Genomic DNA, 21,481 nt, shown 5'->3' on the forward strand with positions numbered 1-21,481 from the left:
TCAGAAGCGGACTGGCCAAGTTCACCGATGACACCAAACTTTGGGGCAAAGCATCCACGCCAGAACACAGGTGGGTGATCCAGGCTGACCTGGACAGGCTCAGCAAATGGGTGGACGAGAACCTGATGGTGTTTAACACTGAAAAATGCAAGTTTCTCCACCTTGGAAAGAGATTCAGGTCCCTCAGCCTTTTCTCATAGTGCTGGCCACGGAGGCCCTCAACCATACGAGTGGCCCTCCTCTGGACCCTCTCCAGGTTCTCCACATCCCTCTTGAAGTGCGGTGTCCAGAACTGGACACAGTACTCCAGCTGCAGCCTGACCAGCACCGCATAGAGGGGGCGCAAGACTTTTCTGGACCTGTTAGTGATGCCCCTGTTGATGTATGACAGGGTGCGGTTGGCTCTGCCTATTGCTTCATCGCATTGGTGACTCATATTCATCCTGGAGTCAGTCATGACTCCAAGATCCCTCTCTGCCTCTGTGCTGCTGAGAGGGTCAGCCCCTAACCTATAACCATAATGCTGGTTCCCTCTCCCCAGGTGCAGCACCCTGCACTTGTCCTTGTTGAACCGCATCCTATTCAGATCCACCCACTTCTCCAACCTATCCAGGTATGCCTGGATGTGGTCCCTGCCTGCCAGTGTATTCACTTTACCCCACAGCTTGGTGTCATCAGCGAACTTGAACAGGGTGCTCTCCTCACCCTCGTCCAGGTCACTAATGAAGATGCTGAACAGCACTGGCCCAAGGACCAAGCCCTGGGGGACTCCGCTGCCCACACCCTCCCAGGTTGACTTCAACCCATCCACCACCACCCTCTGGGTGCACCCCTGGAACCAGTTTGCCACCCATGTGACTGTGCATTCGTCAGTGCCGCAGTCCCTCAGCTTGCCCACCAGAATTGGGTGGGACACTGTGTCGAAGGCCTTCTGGAAGTCCAAGAAGATGACATTGACTTCCTCCTTCCCATCTTAAGCTCTTTGTTACCTGGTCATAGAAAGAGACCAGGTTAGTCAGGCAGGATTGGCCTGGCACAAACCCGTGCTGGTTACCCCTCAACATCACTTCCCCTGCAGGGCTCTTACAAATGTGGCCTTTGGTAATTTTTTCAAAGAACTTCCCCAGGATAGAAGCGAGGCTAAGTGGCTTGTAGTTGCCAGGCTCTTCCTTCCTCCCCTTCTTGAGCACCAGGAGTTCTCAAACAGCTGTGCCAATGGCTCCGTTATGACACCAGCCAATTCCCTCAGCACCCACAGATGAAGGTCATCTGGGCCCACCGACTTGGATACATCTTTAGCCTTCCTTACCAAATCCCTACAAGCTTGGGTCAGGGCAGTGTACTCCTCCTTGGTCCCTGCCCCCTGCTTCCACTGCCAGTACACTTTTTTCTTTGCCCTTAGGCCAGCCTGGATAGCCGTGCTCAGCCATGAAGGTTTCTTGGACCCTTTTCCCACCTTCCTGCGCAGTGGAATTGCGTCTTACTGCGCCCCAAGGATAGCCTCGAGGAAGGACCACCTTTCCTGGACCCCCATACTAGCTACCCCCTGGGCTCCAAGTGCCTCCCTGACTACTGCCCTATGCACATCAAAGTTGGCTTTCCTAAAGTCAAGCATTTGCGCTGTGCTAGTTACCCTCCCCACCTTTCTCTGAATAGCAAACTGGATCATTTCATGATCACTGTCCCCTAGCCTCCCTTGTACTAGCACACCCCCACCAGGTCGTCCCCAGAGGCTAACACCAGATCCAGTATGGCGTTTTCCCTCATGGGGACGAGTACCTCCTGCACAAGGTGTAGGTCCTGTACGCATGTCAGGAACCTTCTTGAGTGGCTAGACCTGGCTGACTGCTCCTCCCAGTTGATGTCAGGGTAATTCATATCACCCATGACCACAACATCCTTTGCACACACAGCCTTCCCTAGCTGCCTGGAAAATTCCAGATCCAGCTCTTCCTCCTGATGTGGTGGCCTGTAGTAAACCCCTGCCATCAGATCCCTCTCCCCCTGCCCTCCTTGAAGTTTGACCCACAGGGTCTCAGTTAAGCCTTCCTCTGGTCCCATTTGGAAGGTAGAACTGGTATACTTACAGCCCTAATGTCTATGAAATCTGTAAAATCTCTGCAGTGATAGTGGCAATAAAGTTTTCTGGTGAGTAAAGTTTAAGAAATATCTTTTAAGCCCTCATCACTTGTAGGATCTGAGTTCTTCGCATTCATTAGTTAGGGTTGGTGCTGTTTTGAGCAGGGGGTTGGACTAGATGGCCTCCTGAGTCCCTTCCAAACATAATTTTTTTATGATTCTGTGATTAATGAATTTCATAAATTCATAGATTGTTAGGGGCTGGAAGGGACCTTGCAGATCATTGGGTCTAGCCGCCCCACTCCAGGCAGGAAAACAGCTGGAGTTAGGTGACCCCAGTGAGGTAACTGTCCAGTCTCCTCTTGAAAACCTCCAGTGTAGGTGACTGCACCACCTGTGGAGGGAGTTTATTCCACAGTCTGGACACAGTCAGTGTGAGAATGCACGAGAATTATATAATTATCGTAGCTTTCAGAGACATCCTAATTAAGCACCTGCCCCATCACCCTGGAGCATGTGTAGAAATGCCCACTGTGCCCAGCAGTGGTACCCTCAACTGCACAGTACTTCAGGAAGCAGTGTAGTATCAGTATTATGATATGGGCACCTTCTGTCATGCAACAATGCTAATTAACCTGACCAGAGCACCTCACAAATTTGGATTTGCAGCTTCTGATTTACAAAGCAGCCATGAATAACAGCTTGGCTTCACTGCAGGCCTCATGATAACTTTACCAAGTAGGCATGGCTTAATTTATACTGAAAGCAGCCAGATTCAACAACATATTTGTAGGGAGAGAAAAATGTAATGGTTGAAATAATTTTACATTTAGCTATGACATTTTCTCCCTTATCTGTGACATTTTCCTCTTTCCCTTTTTTTCAGTCTATATATAAGGATCTATTAATCTGCAGAGCAACCACTTCAGGTTTGGAAGACAGAAACTCTTGACCAGCTCAAAGCAGTTGTACATGATAAGTTCAGAGAGGCAAAAATGAAGTTTTGCTCACCAAATACTGACCCAGTCCAAATCTGATTACCTCATGACATACAGTGGCAACTGTCAAAGAGAAGGAGAGTTCATATTAAAAATAAAGCCAAGCAGCTCATTTTCTAAAGCAAGAGATCATGAGACTAAAATAACTTTACCAGTTCTTTAATTTTCATAATCTCTCATGTAATGATGCTCTTGTTAAGACTAGTGGGATAAATATATGGAAGTATTTAGAAAACAGTTACTAAACTGTTTATCAGCATCTGTGGCTGTATTTTTCACTGAACGTCCTCCTGCCCACCCCCCAACCCCTGATTAAGTAAAGAGAAAATAAAGCTGAAAAGAAAACACAGGAACCAAATAGTAACATTGTCATAATTAGATATTTTAAATAAATTGGTTATATAAACAAAACAACTCTGCCTCATTGTACAGCGCTGATATCTACAACAAATTATCTTCCTTATAAAAGAACAGTTAAGCCCAATTAAGCAATACCTGAACTGGATTCTAAGGCCACATACAAGCGTTATGTTTCTACCAGGAGAATCACCAGGAACATGCAGGTATTCATTCAATTTCTCCCAGGGGAAACGTGCCTTCTGCAGGAGAATTATCTTCCAGATTTAACACCTGGAAGATTTCCTTCGTGAGAGAAACTCTTATACAAGAAGGGATGCCTGTATGCTCCCCTGCCAATCTTGGTCTGGGAGAGAAGGGGAGCATCAGGCTCCCCTCTTCTCCAGACTGGGAAATTTCCATCGTTAGAAATGAATGCTGGTTCATGGCCTAAAGCTCTACAATTATCACTGAGAAATAGAGATGGTACAGGAGACTCGCAGGCAAATTCTGGTCTTGTCAAAATGAATGGTAAAAATAATGGAGTTGGTCTCAAGGACCCAATTCACAAGTGTCACCTGGGCCATGTAATGGTAGGTGCCACCTGTCATTTTGGTCCTTTTTTGTGTTTTTGCTTTTCACCCAGTCACAATAAATAGAAATAGCGTGAGATTCAATGATTAAAAAAAAAAAACTGAACAATTAACTAAATGTCAGAACATTTCATTATAGTGCTCAGGAGCCCTAGTTGTGGGCCAGAACTCCACTGTGCTACAAACACAGGACAAAAAGATGGTCCTTGCTCCAAACAGCTTGTCATCTACGTAAAAGATAGAAGAGATCATCAGAGCAGGGAATAAAGGGAATGATAAAACACCATTAGTCAGAATCATAGGCAGTGGTCTCAGCACACTAGCAACCTGACCATTGCAAATGTTTTTGTAAGCATCTTGGCAAGATTTTAAGATGGGTTTTAAAGGAGAGTAAAGAAGTGATTTATGGATGTTTATTGGGAGCTTCTCCCAATTACGGGGACAGCAGGAAAAAAAGCACAAAGGAACTTGCTTGAAATTTTAACAAGGTGATGAAGGCTGGTATTATGAGCTGACTGACAGTTGAAGTCAACTTTTCAATATTAAATGAGAGGTGAAAGTAGGAAAGGGACTATGAAGACCTTGAGAGGAAGCAATGTAGCTTATATTTTATGTGATAGAGAAAGGGGAGCTAGAGAAGAAATGCAAAGAGGCTGTGATATTTTTAAAATGCTGCACTAGAAAAATGTTTTCAGCAGCTTTCTGGATGGATATTAGGGGACAAGTTTTCATTTGTCAAAACCAAGAATGTCATGTAATAGTAATCTAGATGTGAGATGATGACAGCTTGAACAAGAGTGTGCTGGACTGATAGAATGGGAAGGTCATATTTCAAGGCAGTAGCTGGAAAAATTTAAACATAGCTTGGATATAAGGACCTAGAGAGACATCTGAGCCAAAGACAGCTGTAGGTTATGAGCCTATAACAGCAGTGTGGAATTACTTGGATTCTAGAAGATCCAGAACTTATTGTAGACAGTGCCTTAAGTTCCTGGCAGAATACATTGTAAAAACATATATTGGCATTGTCATAATTTTGTTAATAAATAAAACATGGACAGGCATTTGAGGCACTAAAAATTTCTGTTTGTAGCACTAAAAAATATGACAGGACAAGTGTATGCAAGAGGTCAAGTGCCTGGTTGTCTGTGCTGCTGTAAAGCACGGCCAGAATATGTACTGCTAAGGCTCTAGAGCTAGGGATGCAGAGTGCTGAAATCCCAATGTGCTTTGCAGGGGTCCCCATGTCCTGATGTTTCCAAGGACAGTTGAGAGTGCCAGAGCTCCATTGGTCATTTTTCTACTCCCAAAGCCCTGCAGCCTCCTGAATGGATCCAGGCCTCCTCTAGCTCATGACCCAGCAGTGCCAGCAAGTCATGAGGGCTGTATACTTGCCTGCAGAGAATCAAGGCCTGCTGCTACTTCTTTGGCAAGCTTGTTCAGGTCCTGCACAGGCTAGTGTGCAGCGCCATGCACAGTCATACAGGTATGACTGAGGCCCTTACTACACACATCCTCAAGCTCTATTCCCTGTTCCTGGCAACAAGCAACATGGCTGACATTAATAATGCCATACTGGACACCATGCTCACCACAGTGCTGGGCCCACTTACAGACCATATGCTGGCACTTTAGGGTGTATGAAGTGAGCACTGAGTGAATCATCCTGGGATGATGAGCAGTGGCAACAGGAGTTCAAAATGTGCCTGAGCATCTTGGAGATACCTACTGAGCTGGCTCCCACCCACATGTAACAGGGCATTGGCAAAAGGACATCCATGACCATGGAGAAGCTCATTGCCTTTGCCACTTGGAAGCCCACAACCCCTCTGGTCTGTTGCTAGCCAGTTTGGCCTGTGCAGATGAGGTAGCGCAGGAAGTATCCAGGACTCTCCAGGGGGCACTATCACTGTGCCTGACCTGCCTCACCAAACTGCTGGGGGACAGAGCTGCTGACCTGGCTGAGGCTTCACTGTCAAAGCACTCCGGACTTGTGCTGTGAAGCACATATGCACCTGGCTGAGACATCCGTGACAGCCTTTGGTAAGCAATGCCCCATGGGGCTCTGACAGTCTTAGCCTCAGGAGAGGCATTTAGTCCTTTCTCCCCAGCCTTGGCCTTTAACCATTACAGCAGCCTCGAATCGTGCCCAGCCAATTTGAGTACCCATGCACAGAATCAGCTGCTCACAGCTTCTTGCTCTGAGGTTTTAGGTAGGGCCAGAGAGGCTGATGTTGCCCTGTAATGCATGGCCAGAAGTTTTGCAGGATGGATTCATGCTGTGTTTTTTAAACGATGGCAGAGGTCTGGTTCTGAGCGAAGCTGCTAGTCTGATTCAGTTTGGAGAATGAGCAAAACAATCACCCAAGTCCACTCAAATTGGGCAGCCCTCTGGGAGTGCCTGGGAATCTGTTTCCATGCAGATAAGGAAGAAGTCTATCTTGCTCATAAATAGAGACAGCAGCAAGTAGCAATCTGGCATGGTGATGTGTGCCCTTGGCTCTGCCTCCCTGGGGCAGTAGAATTTGGTGTCAGTCAGAAACACCCTGGAGCTGAGCAGGGTGTGGAAGACAAGACACAAAGCCCTCCATGTAACAGGGCCCCCTAACTCCTGTTACTGGAGAGACAGAAGAAGCAGAGCTAAGTGACTACAAAAAGTGCAGAGCACAGCCTGCGGGAAGTCAGACTGCAAAGCAGTAAGCCTGCTGATGAGGCCAGTGAGAAGCCCATGTGTCTGATGGAGAGAACCAGAAGGGTGGAGTTCAGGGCCATATAAGCTAATTCTGGCCCAGATACTTGGAGGAGGAAGAGCTCTGCAGAAAGTCTCATACAGAAATAACTTATATTTCTTATATTGTTTATGTCAGATGAAAGGCAAGAAGGGGGAAAATGGAGGCTGCTAGGGGTGCTGTTAATCATCTGGTTTGCAGTGGGCTGTAGCATTGCAAAGCCAGTGCAGGTGTTTAAAGGAGGCACTGTGTATTTAGTTCACTGGACTCAGGTGGAAACTGTAGGCCCAAGGGAGACTCACTAAGAAATCATCTCGCTGCCAAGAGGTAGCATTTGTCCATGTTGCTTCCCCTCTGACATGCTTGATTGGCTGTACGTTCACTTTTAGCAAATACATATTTTGCACTCCAAGCATAATGTCAGTCCATGGTCTCGATGCCACTTAGAATAGAGAGGGGATTCATAAAGATGTCTTTCAGCCACTGTTTTGCTCTTCCACTTGTGGGACAATCCGGGAAATTCTCTAGGCCTACTGGACCAGGGGAGCCTGAGCTACCACTTTCAGTTTATATCAGCTGCCAATGACGTTAAGGGTTTATGATTGTGGCAGGTCACAAGGATGTAAGGAAGTCCTGACTATGTCACTTCTCTAGGCTATTTGCCTTATGGTATAAATGGTAGGGTGTAGCAGTCCCTGTAGTGAGCCTTTGTCACTCAAGCATTCCCCTGAAATTAATAAGAGTTCTACTGTGGCTGATTTTGCCAGCTTTAGGACAGGTATCCATGTAGGGAACAATACCAAGATTTCTTAATATACCTGAGAATCGGGCTCAGACTTGACCTACTGACAATACGGAAACCTGTACCTTATTTTGATTTTTTTCTGGGAGTCTGTGGGCACAGCTGTTGGTTTGGTTTCATATTGATATTTTGTATAAAACTAAATAAATTTAATCTGTAGGTTTAGAAAGGAAGGGCCTCAAAATCTGAGCTTCCCATTTCTCCTCTTCTTTTCTCTGCTTAGTTGTCAAAGAATATAGAGTATGCAGAACAGGCAGTAGAACTAAGACTAGTGACAAATTAAATGAGTTTTCTGTGGTATAAATGTTAGTTTCCTTGGGCTACAGTGTTAAAGCTTGATTATGTTTAGCGAGCACTGGGTGACCTGTGTTACACCCATCAACATCCTGCACCAGTGAGGGAAGGCAGAGCTATCACTGTCTATTCTAGGACATGTTATACTGATCACTTTAGCAGTCTCATTAAGGCTGAACCAAATGAACTGTGTCTAGCCAAACAAACTGTGGTGACACGAATAGAAATTGCTGTCATAACTTGAGCTGACAATCCTCAAGGTACGGTTGGTTGCTGTCTAATAAATATGCCCCAAAGTGGGTCTGTTCATCTGTTATTTATAAACCTGGGACATAGCCCCCTGCTGCACTTCCCATATTTTGGAATTGTGGTCTTTATCTTCATATTCAGCTAGTTCTTGAGCTCTGGTGTACATTTAGCTGAAGCCTCGTGTTTCTGTCACTACAGGAATGCATTTAAAAATATTTTTTCTTCCCCACTGCCATTGCATCTGTAAAGTGCTGCTGTCTAGAAGAACTTGTTCCAGGTAATGAATGACCTGGCTAATTCAAGTGGTCTCCACCCAGGACTCTTATGTGGTCTTGGCCCTACATAGCTAAGGGATCCCCTTTTTCCATTGTGTCCCATGGAAATCCCTAAGGTCAGCCAAAAGCATCCTGCTCCTACTACAATCTGCATGCCACATTCATTTGACAAAAACGTGGGAGATTAGTCTCAGTAGTTGCTGCTCAGCTCTGGAGCTCCTTTCTCCATGTGATTCATCAGAGCCCAAGCCTGGGCATCATCCAGAAGTTGCAGGACTTTTTTATTTAGGTGAACCCTCAGCAAGCAGGGTTATGAATTGTGGCATTGTTCGGGGAGTTTGTTCTATTACGTATTTTATTTTATCTGTCTTTATAATCTTATCTTTTTTGCATAAACTGCCCTCAGTCAGCCTTTTTTGACTCAAGCTGGCTTGTTTATAAATATGCAAGGAGTATAATCCCAGAGATACTGAATTCTGTGTTCTAGTAATCTTGTAAGAGTAATTTGAAGGATTTGAGTCATTAGAGCGTGCTATATAGTCATACCAGGATGGCCGAGTGGTTAAGGCGTTGGACTTAAGATCCAATGGATGTTTGTCTGCGTGGGTTCAAACCCCACTCCTGGTAGTTGTTTTTTTGCCTGACTAATCTGGGTTTGTTTTATGACCATGTCACAAAACACTTAGACATGGGAGTAGAGGTAGATGTTGTTTTCCTGGATTTTAGGAAGGCCTTCAATACAGTATCTCATCCCATTCTCATAAATAAATTAAGAGGCGGTGACTTAGATGTTTACATGGTCCAGTGGGTGGCAAATTGGCTTGGGGGGTTGCACCCAGAGAGTGGTAGTAGATGGGTCGGTATTGACCTGGAAGGATGTGGGTAGTGGGGGCCTGCAGGGTTTGGTCCTTGGACCTGTACTCTTCAATATCTTCATCAGTGACTTGGATGTGGGTGCGAAGTGTACTCTGTCCAAGTTTGCAGATGATACTAAATTGTGGGGTGAAGTGCACACTTCAGAGGGTAGGGAACAATTGCAGGCAGACCTGGACAGGTTGGAAACGTGGGCAGAACACAATAGGATGCAGTGCAACGAGGACAAGTGCAGAGTGCTGCACCTAGGGCATAAAAGTATTCAGCACACATACTAGCTAGGAAATGACCCTGTCAGCAGCACAAGCGGAAAGAGATCTCGGAGTCATAGTGGACTCCAAGATGAACATGAGTTGTCAGCGTGACAAAATCATCAACAAAGCTAACTGCATTTTATTGTGCATTAGCAGATGCATGACAAATAGATCCAAGGAGGTGATACTTCCCCTCTATGCGGCATTGGTCAGACCGCAGTTGCAGTACTGCATCCAGTTTTGGGCGCCATACTTTAAGAAGGATGTGGATAGCTTTGAGAGGGTCCAGAGGAGGGCCATTTATATGGTTAAGGGTTCACAGGCCAAGCCTTATGAGGAGAGACTGAGGGACCTGGACCTCTTCAGCCTCTGCAAGAGAAGGCTGAGAGGTGATCTCGTGGCCACCTACAAGTTCATTAGGGGCATGCAGCAAGATATCAGAGATGCTCGGTTCACCAGGGTGCCTCTTGGGGTAACAAGGAACAATGGTCACAAACTGACAGACAATAGATTTAGGCTAGACATCAGGAAAAAGTTCTTCACGGTAAGGCTGGCCAAAATTTGGAATGGGCTTCCAAGGGAGGTGGTGCTCTCCCCTACCTTGGGGGTCTTTAAGAGAAGGCTGGATAGAAATCTGGCTGGGGTCATCTGACCCCAGGACTCTTTCCTGCCTAGACAAGTGGTCAGACTCGATGATCTGTTGAGGTCCCTTCTGACCCTAGCATCTATGAATCTATCAAGTACTGGTTGGCAGATCTTTATCTCTGCTAGCAAGCACTTCTCCCTGAGATAGCCTCAATGAATGTGATGAGGCTATCCATATGAAAATTTAGTTGGACTACTCATGTGAACATGAATGTGTGTATCAGAAGAAGCAAGGGCTCCACAGCCTGTATGCAAATTATTAAAATTCAGAAAATCTGTGACTTATTTCATATTTGAAGGGTGTATTCTCACTGTCACTGGCATGATGCTGGCCTACTCTCTGATTCACAAATTTACATATGCCACAGTTTGCATATTTTACATCTGTGGTTATTGTGATTACGGATGCAAAATTGATAGTTCAGTGTGTACAAGACTAGTTATATGCACAGTTAATTGTTTGCACTTACATAGGCATGGTGAAAATGTGAATAAAATCATGTTACTTGGGTGTGAAAATTAGAAATCCTTTCTCAGAATAAAGCGCTTGCTATTTCAGTTTGTGCACCAAAGACTGCCAAGGCATTTAGTAGTTTTCATGATAATTAGTTGCGGGCAAACCCCAAAAGGTTTGAAGGTTTGGTTTGGGTAATCCTCCAAAATGTGGATGTTCGTCCAAATTCTTCAAACCTCTCATGTTTTCTTGCAATATTTCTGCTTTTTCTAGTTTCCAAGGAGGCCAAATATGCTTCATCCCTCTCTGTCTGGAGTTCAGAGTTTCAAATGCAGACTTTTATGAAAACCACAAGAGGTTTGATTTGGTTTAAACTGGTGCCTGATTCGTTTTGCTCACTTCAAAAGTATTTGTAAAGTAGCAAGTGTTCCATAGCTTGTGGTTTATTTCTGTAGCTTTCCACAGTTGTCTCCCTTTCAGTCTCACAAAGGTTGTGCGAGTCTTCTGGGTTTTGTGGTGGGTTTTATGTACTTGTTAGCTTCCACTGTAGGAGCTGATGACTGGTACCTTTGCTATTAATTATGGTATGATTTTGTTAAGCTGCCATCTACACAAGCCAAGCAAATCTGGCTCTGGTGTTTGGTTTATAATCTGGTTTTCAGAATACATCATTACTGCTTATGCCATAAAGAAATTAGAAGCTTTTTAGTGTATGACATAAGAGTTTGTTAACAATCTGTTTCATATGATAATTCTAGTTGGATCTTGAGCCACTTAATTTGACAGAAATTTTGTGTTTTGTATGAGAATGAGGGTGTGGTTTTTGCTGAAAGACTTTAATGACCTGCACTCCAATGTTTTCTCTGTGCTAGAATTCTGCCAAACATCTGGCTGGGAAGTTGCCCTCGGCAGGTGGAGCATGTGACTATCAAGCTAAAACATGAACTGGGTGTTACAGCTGTAATGAATTTCCAGACTGAATGGGATATCAACCAGAATTCATGGGGCTGCAACCGCTATCCAGAACCCATGAGTCCAGAAATCCTCATGAAACTGTATAAGGAGGAAGGGCTCGCATATGTCTGGATGCCAACTCCAGACATGAGTACAGAAGGTAATGCTCAAAGCGGTATTGCAAAGTATTAGCAAAGCTTTTCAATAAAATGTTTTCTTTGATGTGGTTTTTATGAATAGTTTGTTTTTAATTAGGATCATAGCAGTAGTAATGGTAATTTTGTTGTGATTTGTCATATGCAGAGAGATCCTCTGAGCTACTATTGATGGTGTCTGTGTGTATGGGTGTCCATTTAAACCCAGCAAAACCTGGTAACCACTTTGAAACTTTTCTTTCAGCTTTAGTTCAGTCTGTATCATGAAAACATGCACATCACGTTTGTGGTTGCTGGCTTACGCAGCTGGACGCTGAAATTGCTGCACCTGCTGAGAGGCAATGCTAGACATCCTGTTCTGGCACTCTGTCTCTTTTCAGCTGTCTGCCAGTCCATTACTTCCTTGGACTGTCAAGTATAATAGTTTTGAATTTATTTAGGATAAATAGAAGACACCAAAGTATAACACAAATTAGGGTTTGTATTTTCCCACTTAGAATCCTGGGTTCACCAGTGAAAATAGATGACTAGATACATTTTATTTCTAACCAAAAGGCTGGAAAACTCCAGGGCTTCCTTACATCAGTGGTATTCCAATATATGTAGGGCATTTTTATACAGTGAAATGTTGCAGCCACAAGTAGAGAACTGTAATTGTGGTTAGATTCCTTTCCTGAAGATAAAACTTTGAAACTAGCATATGAATTGACCTACTGTTTTTTGCTCAGATGTTCCATAGGTTAAATAGGCTCTGTTGTAGCCTGACTTGAAAGGGTAATAGGGACTGGGAACTCCAGAGATACGATATACTTCACCCTCAGGGTGAAAAGATTGTTCACCGTCACTTGATGGACAACTAAAGGAATCGCAGCCCTCAAAACAGAGCCTTGGAACATGGTAGTAGCATATGAAAGTAGTTGGAGAAAATGGGTCATGGCAACCTCATGATTCTAAAAATGCTAATTACCTACCTAGGACCTCCTCCTATGCCAGTTTAAGGCAGTGAGAGGTTTGCTGTTTATTTTAGTAAGAGCATGATCAAGCCATAACACATATACATAGTGCAAGATGTCTGATTATGTCATTTTGTCTCTGTTCAAAATTATGCATGGTATAGAGGGCAGGGCTTGGTACTGAATGTTCCAGTGTACAACATTTTTGTAGAGAGGTTTTTAGTGACAGTTTAATGTATAGCAGCTGCTGATTTGCAGATTTCTAAAAGAAAAAAAATGCCACAGAGGCATGTATTTATAAAGATGCTCTTTTTAATGTATTTTGCACAAAATACAAAATATATTTTCAGTACTTTAGTTTTAAATTGAAAATGCAAATGGCTCTTTCCAGTCACTTGCAAGACTACAGTTATATTTCAATGATAGTTGATTTTTTGGAGGAGGCACTACGTTCCCATTAAAGGCAATAGTTCATCTATGAGTGTACTGATAACAACATCTATAGGGGATCTCTTGGCAGTGAATTAATTTACCATCTTATCAGCTGTGTTGTACCATATGTGTTATTCAAGATGACCATATCAGAACACAAATCAAATTAATACTTATTTTCCTTTTATAGTTCTGGGATCAGTGAATGTTAAATTGTCTGTGTTATTTTTGTTAAACATATTTATAATTCTGCTAGCAAAATATTTATTATTGTTATTATTGTCTTTGTTCTGTGAATGAAATAAGCAATTAAAGGGAATATGAGTGGCTTCAGAGACATGATATATCAAAACTTCTGGCTCCCTAGCTTTAATAACAAAACAAGATGTCATACAGAATTCAATGGCTGCATCATTTCTGTCCATATTGGATGACATATAATCTGCCATATTCATTTTAGGATAGATCATAGTCTGTTTTCCAAGAAGGTATGAGGGCCAGCTTTAAATGAATTTCATATTACCTGGACCTCTAACAGAAGAGTAAGCAGATGGTTAGAGAGGAAGGGCATTTGGGAACATTGACATGAATACCAGTTAATTGATGATTATTGATAGTAATTGTTACTAATTTCACATCTAGGCCAAAATTTCCAAAATTGTTTTGTGATTTTTGTCTGAACAACCAGTAGGAGGGCCCAGTTTTTAGAAAAAGCATAGCACATACCTAATATTAAGCATCTGTAATGTATCTCAGTGTAGATGCTTCAGATTATTCTCTTGAAAGTGTTGGCCCTTGGCTGTCTAGAAAGGTGTTTGCTATCTGGCAGTCCATAACATCTACATATATCATTATATTTCCCTACCAAAGAAAAAAAAAGGAAACAAGCTTTACTAGATGTCTCTTTGCCTGCCAGTCTAATTTCACGTAAAACAGGCTGTTGAGACGTACTTTTAACAGCAGTTCTAACTTTCTTGAATGCATATGAACTGTACCTTGTTTTTTAATCTTAGGAAGAATTCAGATGTTACCTCAGGCTGTCTGCCTTCTGCATGGGCTGCTAGAGAATGGACATATTGTCTACGTTCATTGCAATGCCGGCGTTGGCAGGTCCACAGCTGCAATCTGTGGTTGGTTAAAGTATGTGATGGGATGGAACCTGAGAAAGGTGCAGTACTTTGTGGCCTCTAGAAGACCAGCTGTCTACATAGATGAGGAAGCTCTGGTTCGTGCTGAAGATGATTTCTATCAGAAATTTGGACCTCTTCGTTCTTCATGCAAACCTTAGTGGTAGAACAGCAGACAGGGGTGAGGAGGAAAGAGAAGTAGTATTGCCAACCCCAAACATTGAAAATTCACGAGCTGCAAAATTAGAAACTTGTCTTCAAGAACATGACATATATAAAGAAATAAAGATATCCAATAGAAGGCAAATTCAGAGACACCCTAGATTTTTTTTAAGCTTTTGTGTGTTTTTAAGGGTTTCTCTGAAACAGTGGGAGCTGAAAGCTCAGATTCTGATATTCTGGTTCAAGAGTTGGAGCCATAAGAAAAACACCAAATATCGAAAGACTCATGATAGAATTGTAGGAGTTGGCAGCACAACAATAAGGAGAAGGGCAGGGGTTCTTAGAGGTGCTAGATAAATAAAAGGGGACTGTGTGATTTTGAGATCTTTGAGTTGGTAGTTAGGAGGTTTGAGCCATTTCTGTTACAACGTGTTTTAGTGGTGTGTTTACCAAGGACTTTATAATGAAATGGTATTTTTAACAAAGTGCAAAAGAAAATGAATTTATTCAATTTGGTTTCTGTAACAAACAGGAAGCTAAACACAATTCACTTTGAGGAAAAAAAATAGCTTTTTCTCTCTTTAGGTTTATAATCAATATGATTTACTAAACTTTACAGCTGCACTTTATTGTGACGTATATGTTTTGGTGTTCAGCATAAAGAAAAGAAGAAAAACTCACCTATACAGACTTATTGTACTGCAAGAGGGCGCTACTATTTATTAGGTTATCCAAGACTGTGAGTTCTCTAGGTCAGGAACTCATTTTGTCCTCAACTGTCTGTGCCATATCTAACAGATCGAGGCCCTGATCTTTTAGAACTTAATAATGGGTTAAGTTAAAGTGATAGGAGTTGGTCTGGTGAGGCTCTCTGCAGTCTGTGCTGCCATGATAACAGCCAGAGAGAGTTTGCCGGATGTAATAGGCATTCTCATTGTCCTGGCTGGCCTGGTCTGGATGTTCTGCAACAGCAAGAGCATCTTGTCTGTGTGGGAGACAGGACTTCCCATTGCTGTTCAGACACTGCTGTTTTTGGTAAACTAGAAGTGGCCTTAATAGACTTCAGAGCACAAACCAGCCCATCTCAGACAAAAATAGGTACAGATGCTCATGACCCTGAGCAAAGGGATTGGAGAATTTCGTCTGCTGAGAATCTGAAGTGGATAGGAGCAGGGAGTAGAAGGGAAGCAGCCCAAGTTCCTCATTAAAGATGCACAATGATTAAAGAAAGTAATTTTGTAGGCCAGTGATTTAGGTAATTTTTTTTCTCTTTTTTGTAGCCAAATTATTTGCCCATGTGAAGATTTATTTGGTGCCAGTGTAGTTTGTTTTAGCCAATACATGTGTCCTTCATGATAAGGATATGGTGAGCTTTCATTGGAGACTTATTGTTGCTATTGCCATTATTATATTCTCTGAATTGTTCATGGAGAATGGCCAGCATAGCCTGTTCCCTTTACTTTCTATCCAAACACTCCCAAGTGTGAAAATGCTAGTGAAAATTATTTAAAATAATTGTTCAAACATCATTTTATTTTTTATTTCTGTTCTGAAATAATAATCATCTGTTTAAAAAGTAAATAAAACTAAAATATTTGTTAAATAAAACCCAATTCCAGGTCTATCACTGCGTGTTGTCTCATGTTTTGTTTTGGGTTTTTTGCCCCATATTACCTTAGAATCATAGGAAAGTAGGGCTTCAAGGGACCTCCACTGGCTTTCTAGTGCAGCCCCATGCTGAAGGCAAGCTCATCCCTTTCCAAACCATCCCATACACATCCTTTTCCAACCTGTTATTCAAACTAAATAATCAACTCTGTTGCACAGTTACAAGGTCCTAATCTTCCACAAGTAAACCAGGACAATGGTGCTTGGTGTCCTGTGGCTGCAAGGGAAAAGCTGCAAGTGTTTTGGTATGTTAACATCATTCAAAAGTTAACTATACTGCAAAGACCAAGTCTTGTTTTTGTTTCTAGTTTCCAGAAATTTGTGAACTAGAGGAATTATGTTGATAATTCCTATCTGGGCCATTATACTTTGAAGATCCTTCATCCTTCTTTACTCCCTTTTAAGGGTATACAGCAGGGGTGGGCAAAATACAGCCTGTGGGACAAACCTGGCACACGAAGCCATTCTATCCAACCCACAAGGCCCCCAAACATTCAGAAAATTAATATTTATCTGCCCCTGGCTGCCTGTCAGAGGTGACAGGAGGCAGGGGTAATAGGGCCCAGGGGAAGCCATGGCAGGACCCAGCAGCAGCAAGGCCTGCCCACCCCCACCCCCTGCAACCAGAAGCCCCTGCCTAACAGACATTTCTGGCCTGGGACTGTGAGGCTGTTTGTGCCTGCCTTGAGTGGAGCAGGAAATTCAGGTAAGAATGGTGGGGGAAAGGGGGCAGGGAGGCATGGGAGGACCGCAGGTGATTTCCCTCGTCCTCGGGGCCAGGCCAGCTCCAGCTGAGTTCTGCAGTCATGGCCATGCACCCAGGAGCATGGCCATGGAGTGGAAGGAGTGGCCAATGGGCGGGCAGAAAAGTGGGGAAAGTGGCGGTGGGGGATTGTGGGGAGTGGAAGAGATTAGGCGTCTGGGGCCTATGCAGGTGTCCTTGGGGCCAGTGCTGGTGGGCCCCAGAGCAGGGTGGCAGGAATGCAGGGCATGGGCTATCAGGGTTCTATGGAAGTGGCCCTCCATGCAAAATGATTGCCTGCCCCTGGTATACAGTGTAACCTTCAGTATTCTAGGGTGCATCTACATGAGACACTTTACTGCACAGTAGACTAATCTAATGCCAGTAAAGTGTTACCATCTAAGCATGCATGACAATTACTTTGCAGTAGATTAGTCTAATGCACCATTTCCTAGTACCTGTAGATACAGGTACTAGAAATCTGTGCATTAAACTAATGTGCCAAAGTGCATGTGTAGATCCTGATGAGGAGCAAATTGCTGGGTGCCTATCAGCCTGAGGCCACAAGCGGAAGGGAGAGCTGTCCCAGCTTGGCAGGATGGTGTGTGCCAGCCACATGGAGATCAGGACCCATCCCAATTTCCACAGGGCAGGGAGAGTTGTCCCAGAGAGATTGGGACCTATCCTGATGTCCACAGGCCAGGGAGGCAGCTGCCTGGTAGCCAGGACAGCTCTTTCCTGCCTCATGGATATCAGGACCAGCACCTGTGCCCCCTGCCAGGTTGGGTCTGGCACCCAAGGGAGCCCGGAGCTCCCCCTGGCTGCTGCAGGAGGTTGGAGCAGGGCAGGAGCAGCCCTGGATTGAAATCGTGTTGGGAGCAAATTTGCTCCTGATGGGCACACGTTCAGATGCATGTTGGGGTGCAAAAAATTCTACACAGAAAATTCAGGCACATTAATTGCACATGGAGACATGCCCCCAGAGAACTAATTCTAGTTTGGTCCAAGGACTTTTGACCCCATAAGCTTTTAAAACATGAAGTATACCCAGAGGGCTGAGTAAAACTAATGTTTTCACTGTTTATGCTGTAATTGCTGCAAGCTAAAGCCAACACATTTTATATTTCAGGGTTTCCACTGTTTGACATATCCAATTATACTCCAGTACACAGTTAAGTAGGGTCATTGTGGTATTGGTGTATGCTTCATCAAGAATTTCCTAATTTTGGAGCCAGGATACTGCTTTAAATGGAGCAGTGGTCTAACATATGGCAGATCCCAGATGGATTTATGTTCCATCCCTTGTGTGACAAAAACATAAATGATACTGAATTTGAAGGATGTCATCTGCAAATAGCAAGTGAACTGTAGTGCTACACATGTTTGCTTCTAGATAGTATAGTATTTGTAAATATCAGTGTATTTTTAAATAGGAAGTCCTCAAATTTTACAGCAATAAGGGCTATGCCATAAAATGAATAAATAGACGAAAATGACCTCCCAAGAATGTACAAGTAAAATATATAAAGGTTCCTGTGGGTTGTGGTCCCATTATTCATGTCCATAAAATGCTTGGTTTTCCTGTTGCCACCAGCGTTCCAATCTCCACCATCCTTATTGAAACCAACCGTATCAGGTAACATTAATTGAACGTCCTGCCTATCAAATGCAATTAGTAAGCACCACAAATTTAAATGATAAAGAACCTCCTGCAAGAGACTACAGCAACAAAAAAAGCAATCATTTCAAAATATTCCATTTTTCCAGCTGCATAATTACATGATAAGTCTGCATCTAGTGCTTATCTATTAAAATCCTAATTTGAAACATGTTCTTGTGCTGATTGGATCATTAGCCATTTCCACATACTAGACTATTTAATGTAATTTGGGTGAAAAGGAGGAGGATATTTCAGTTGTTAATATCTGTATGTATTTCCTTTCAATAGACTATTTCTAAAGGGGCTCATATATTTAGAACAGAATAATTCCTAAAAAGAAAGTTGAGTTGATAAACAGAAATAGTTATTTTAAATTGGAGAAAATAAACTGAGTGAATGCCCAAATGAGACACAAGCTCACATAGGGCTCATCATTGGAAAGTATCTTTTTGAGGGGTATTGCATGGGGGGTGATTAGATTTGGCACATAGAGCATTCTTTGAGCTCTGCATGGGATGGGGGGAAACAGTTCTTAAATATATTTTTTAGTTTAATTAAAGAAAAAATGAAATTGTCTGAATGAAACTGGGCTGTTCATAACTGCAGGTTACTACCAGGACCGCAACGTTATTTTTAAGTTATGCATACTTATTTCTGACGGGTGCTCTAAGCTCACCTGAGCATTTTTGTAATGGGTATTCAATCCCTAATACTGTAGGATCATGTTGAAAACTTGAGCTTTGTTATTTCAATCTGTGACCAGAATGTAGCTGATGAGAAAATACTAATATACAACAGCTAACAAAACTGGTAGAAACCAGGGATGTCTACTGCAGGGGTGTCAAGCATCTGGCCTGAGGTTCACATTTGGCCTACAGAGCTGTGTCATCCACCCCTCAGGGCTTCTGGAGGGGTGAAGAATTCAGGGGTGGAGTGTGCCATGGTGCAGCCTGCCACTGAATTTTGGTGTACAGATCCTCTGTTAGGGGTGTGTTTTGGTGGCAGCAGGCCAGCAATGGCTGTGTTAACCTCTGTGGCTCCCTGACAACTAGCTCTGCTTCCAGAGGTGGGTTTGGATCTGGTCTGCAAGTTTGACACTCTTGTCCGTTGGATATAGGACCTGTGTTTGGGGTCAACTTACAGCATGATCATGGATAAAAAGACTTCACTTCTCTGGGTATGTCAGTGCAGCATAGTCCTCCTACTTAGCTGTGCTAAGTAGAGATACACACAAGCTAACTCAGACCAAGTTAACTTGGGTTCTAGAAGAACCAGAAATCTGTGTGTGTGGCACTCTGCCCAGGCAAATTAGCTCTGCTAAGTAGCATTATTAGAGTGTATTAGCTTGGGTAGAGCTCTTTACTAATGCAGCTATAGTGTTTCCAGTGCAAATTAGATATCTCTACATAGCAGTGCATTACATTGGGTAGCTATACCCTGTGTTCCTCCATGTCCTTTGTCTGCTTAACTTGTCTCTATTTAAACTCTTTGGGGTTCACATTGCATTTGTATACTACGTAGCACAAAAAACCCTTGTCTTACTTGGAGTCTCTATTTGATAGAATGCAAATACTGAAGTAATTAATGGTTATGTCTATTATCATATCTGCCAATTAAACACCATAGAAGGAGAACACAGAGAGACACCCTGAAGATACAGTCCCTGTCCCTGGGCATGCTTTAGAGGTAGCTGAGAAAACTCATGGAGATGAATCAGGCGGCCAAATAAACTCTGAGGTTCCTCTGACTTAATTTAATCCATCATTCTGAATTTGGTGGTGCTGTGAAATGGGAGAGTTATGCATCTGGATTAGTTGCACGTGGGAGATAATGGAAGCCCAGTTGCTGAAGGGAGACTGCACAATGCACTAAAAAATGTTCTGTAGGGAATAATCTGTCTCCAGCATGAGGATGGACCATATTACCTTCCATGATAGGCTTTTTCATCTCTGAGTTATAGGATTACACAGATTTCACTGTTTGGCAATCAAAATAAACTGATGATTCAATATAGTGGGAGAAATTTGCCATAATTCTTCCCATTTCTCATTTTATTCATCCACACTAAATTGTAGTGAGATATTGCAAAACTCGAGTTAAAAAAAATACAGATGATAAAAGAAACACTGAAGCTATACAAGGGGAAGCCAGGAAGGTGTATTTAAAAGCAAAATAACTTCAGGGAAGGTACATATTTGGGAAGAACATTTCAACCTTTTAAAAGAAAATGAACCCAGCCTAAAGTATTAGTTAAAAGAGAATCACATCTATGGAACTGGAGCAGAATTGGAGAGAGCATCTCTTCCAACATGGGTATGGACAATCAACACGCCTGTTTGTTTTCTTTTATACATTAATATAAATTCCACGGGGATCCAGAATAGATAAAAAACTAAAATATTGTAGAACTGCAGACTCTAGGTCACTACTACAACATCTCACTGATAGATGATGGGGGAGCCTGTAATAGCTTAAGCAAAGCACAATCCTTGGATAGTCATCTGAAATAGGCTGGAGCTGCAGCCATGTAACTTAGAAATTTCCATCAGTAAATAGTTCCTATGTTTTCTTGGAAGGTATAGGGTAGAGAGTATATTACACTGATGTACAGTTGTATATATTGAGTACGATCCATTTTTACATTGGTGTAGAGCAGATTACACTACTGAAAACATGTCATGTGTTTGCATCTAAAGGGCCTGGTGTAACTCATATCAGTTTTGTATATTGAGGTAAGTAACAGACAGAGAACCAGCTCTCCTTGGGTAGCACTTGCAGTGGGCATATTACAGTGCCTCACCAGTTGGTGGGCAGGGAGTGAGAAACAGCCTGTTTCTGCTGAGTAGTTACCAAGTGCTAGAAGGAGGGACATGACATACATGAATGTAATACACCAGTCTCGTTTTACCTATGAGTTTTGCAGGAGTAATTCTACACTGGATTCTAATAATTTATTCTAGGGCCGGAGGGGGCAGAGCCCCTGGGACCCCTGCACCTGCCCCACCACAAGTCACAGCAGGGTGCAGGATGAAGCCACAGCTCATGTC

General features: G+C 43.0%; 1 protein-coding gene and 1 non-coding gene across 2 annotated transcripts in view; both read left to right on the plus strand.

Annotated features, from left to right (window-relative positions):
• The window catches only part of EPM2A (EPM2A, laforin glucan phosphatase), a 63,866-nt gene extending 47,878 nt beyond the window's left edge, over positions 1–15,988 (plus strand). The window contains exons 3-4 of the mRNA XM_019550128.1: positions 11,454–11,695; positions 14,089–15,988. Coding sequence (XP_019405673.1) covers positions 11,454–11,695; positions 14,089–14,363 — 517 coding nt within the window. The 3' untranslated portion in view covers positions 14,364–15,988. The remainder of the gene's footprint in view (positions 1–11,453; positions 11,696–14,088) is intronic.
• On the plus strand, positions 8,900–8,982 carry TRNAL-UAA. The gene has a single exon. It is a non-coding gene; the product is annotated as a tRNA-Leu (tRNA).
• Positions 15,989–21,481: the final 5,493 nt, after the last annotated feature.

The sequence above is a fragment of the Crocodylus porosus genome, unplaced genomic scaffold, assembly GCF_001723895.1.
Source record: "Crocodylus porosus isolate Cpor-Errol unplaced genomic scaffold, CroPor_comp1, whole genome shotgun sequence".
Lineage (NCBI taxonomy): Eukaryota > Metazoa > Chordata > Crocodylia > Crocodylidae > Crocodylus > Crocodylus porosus.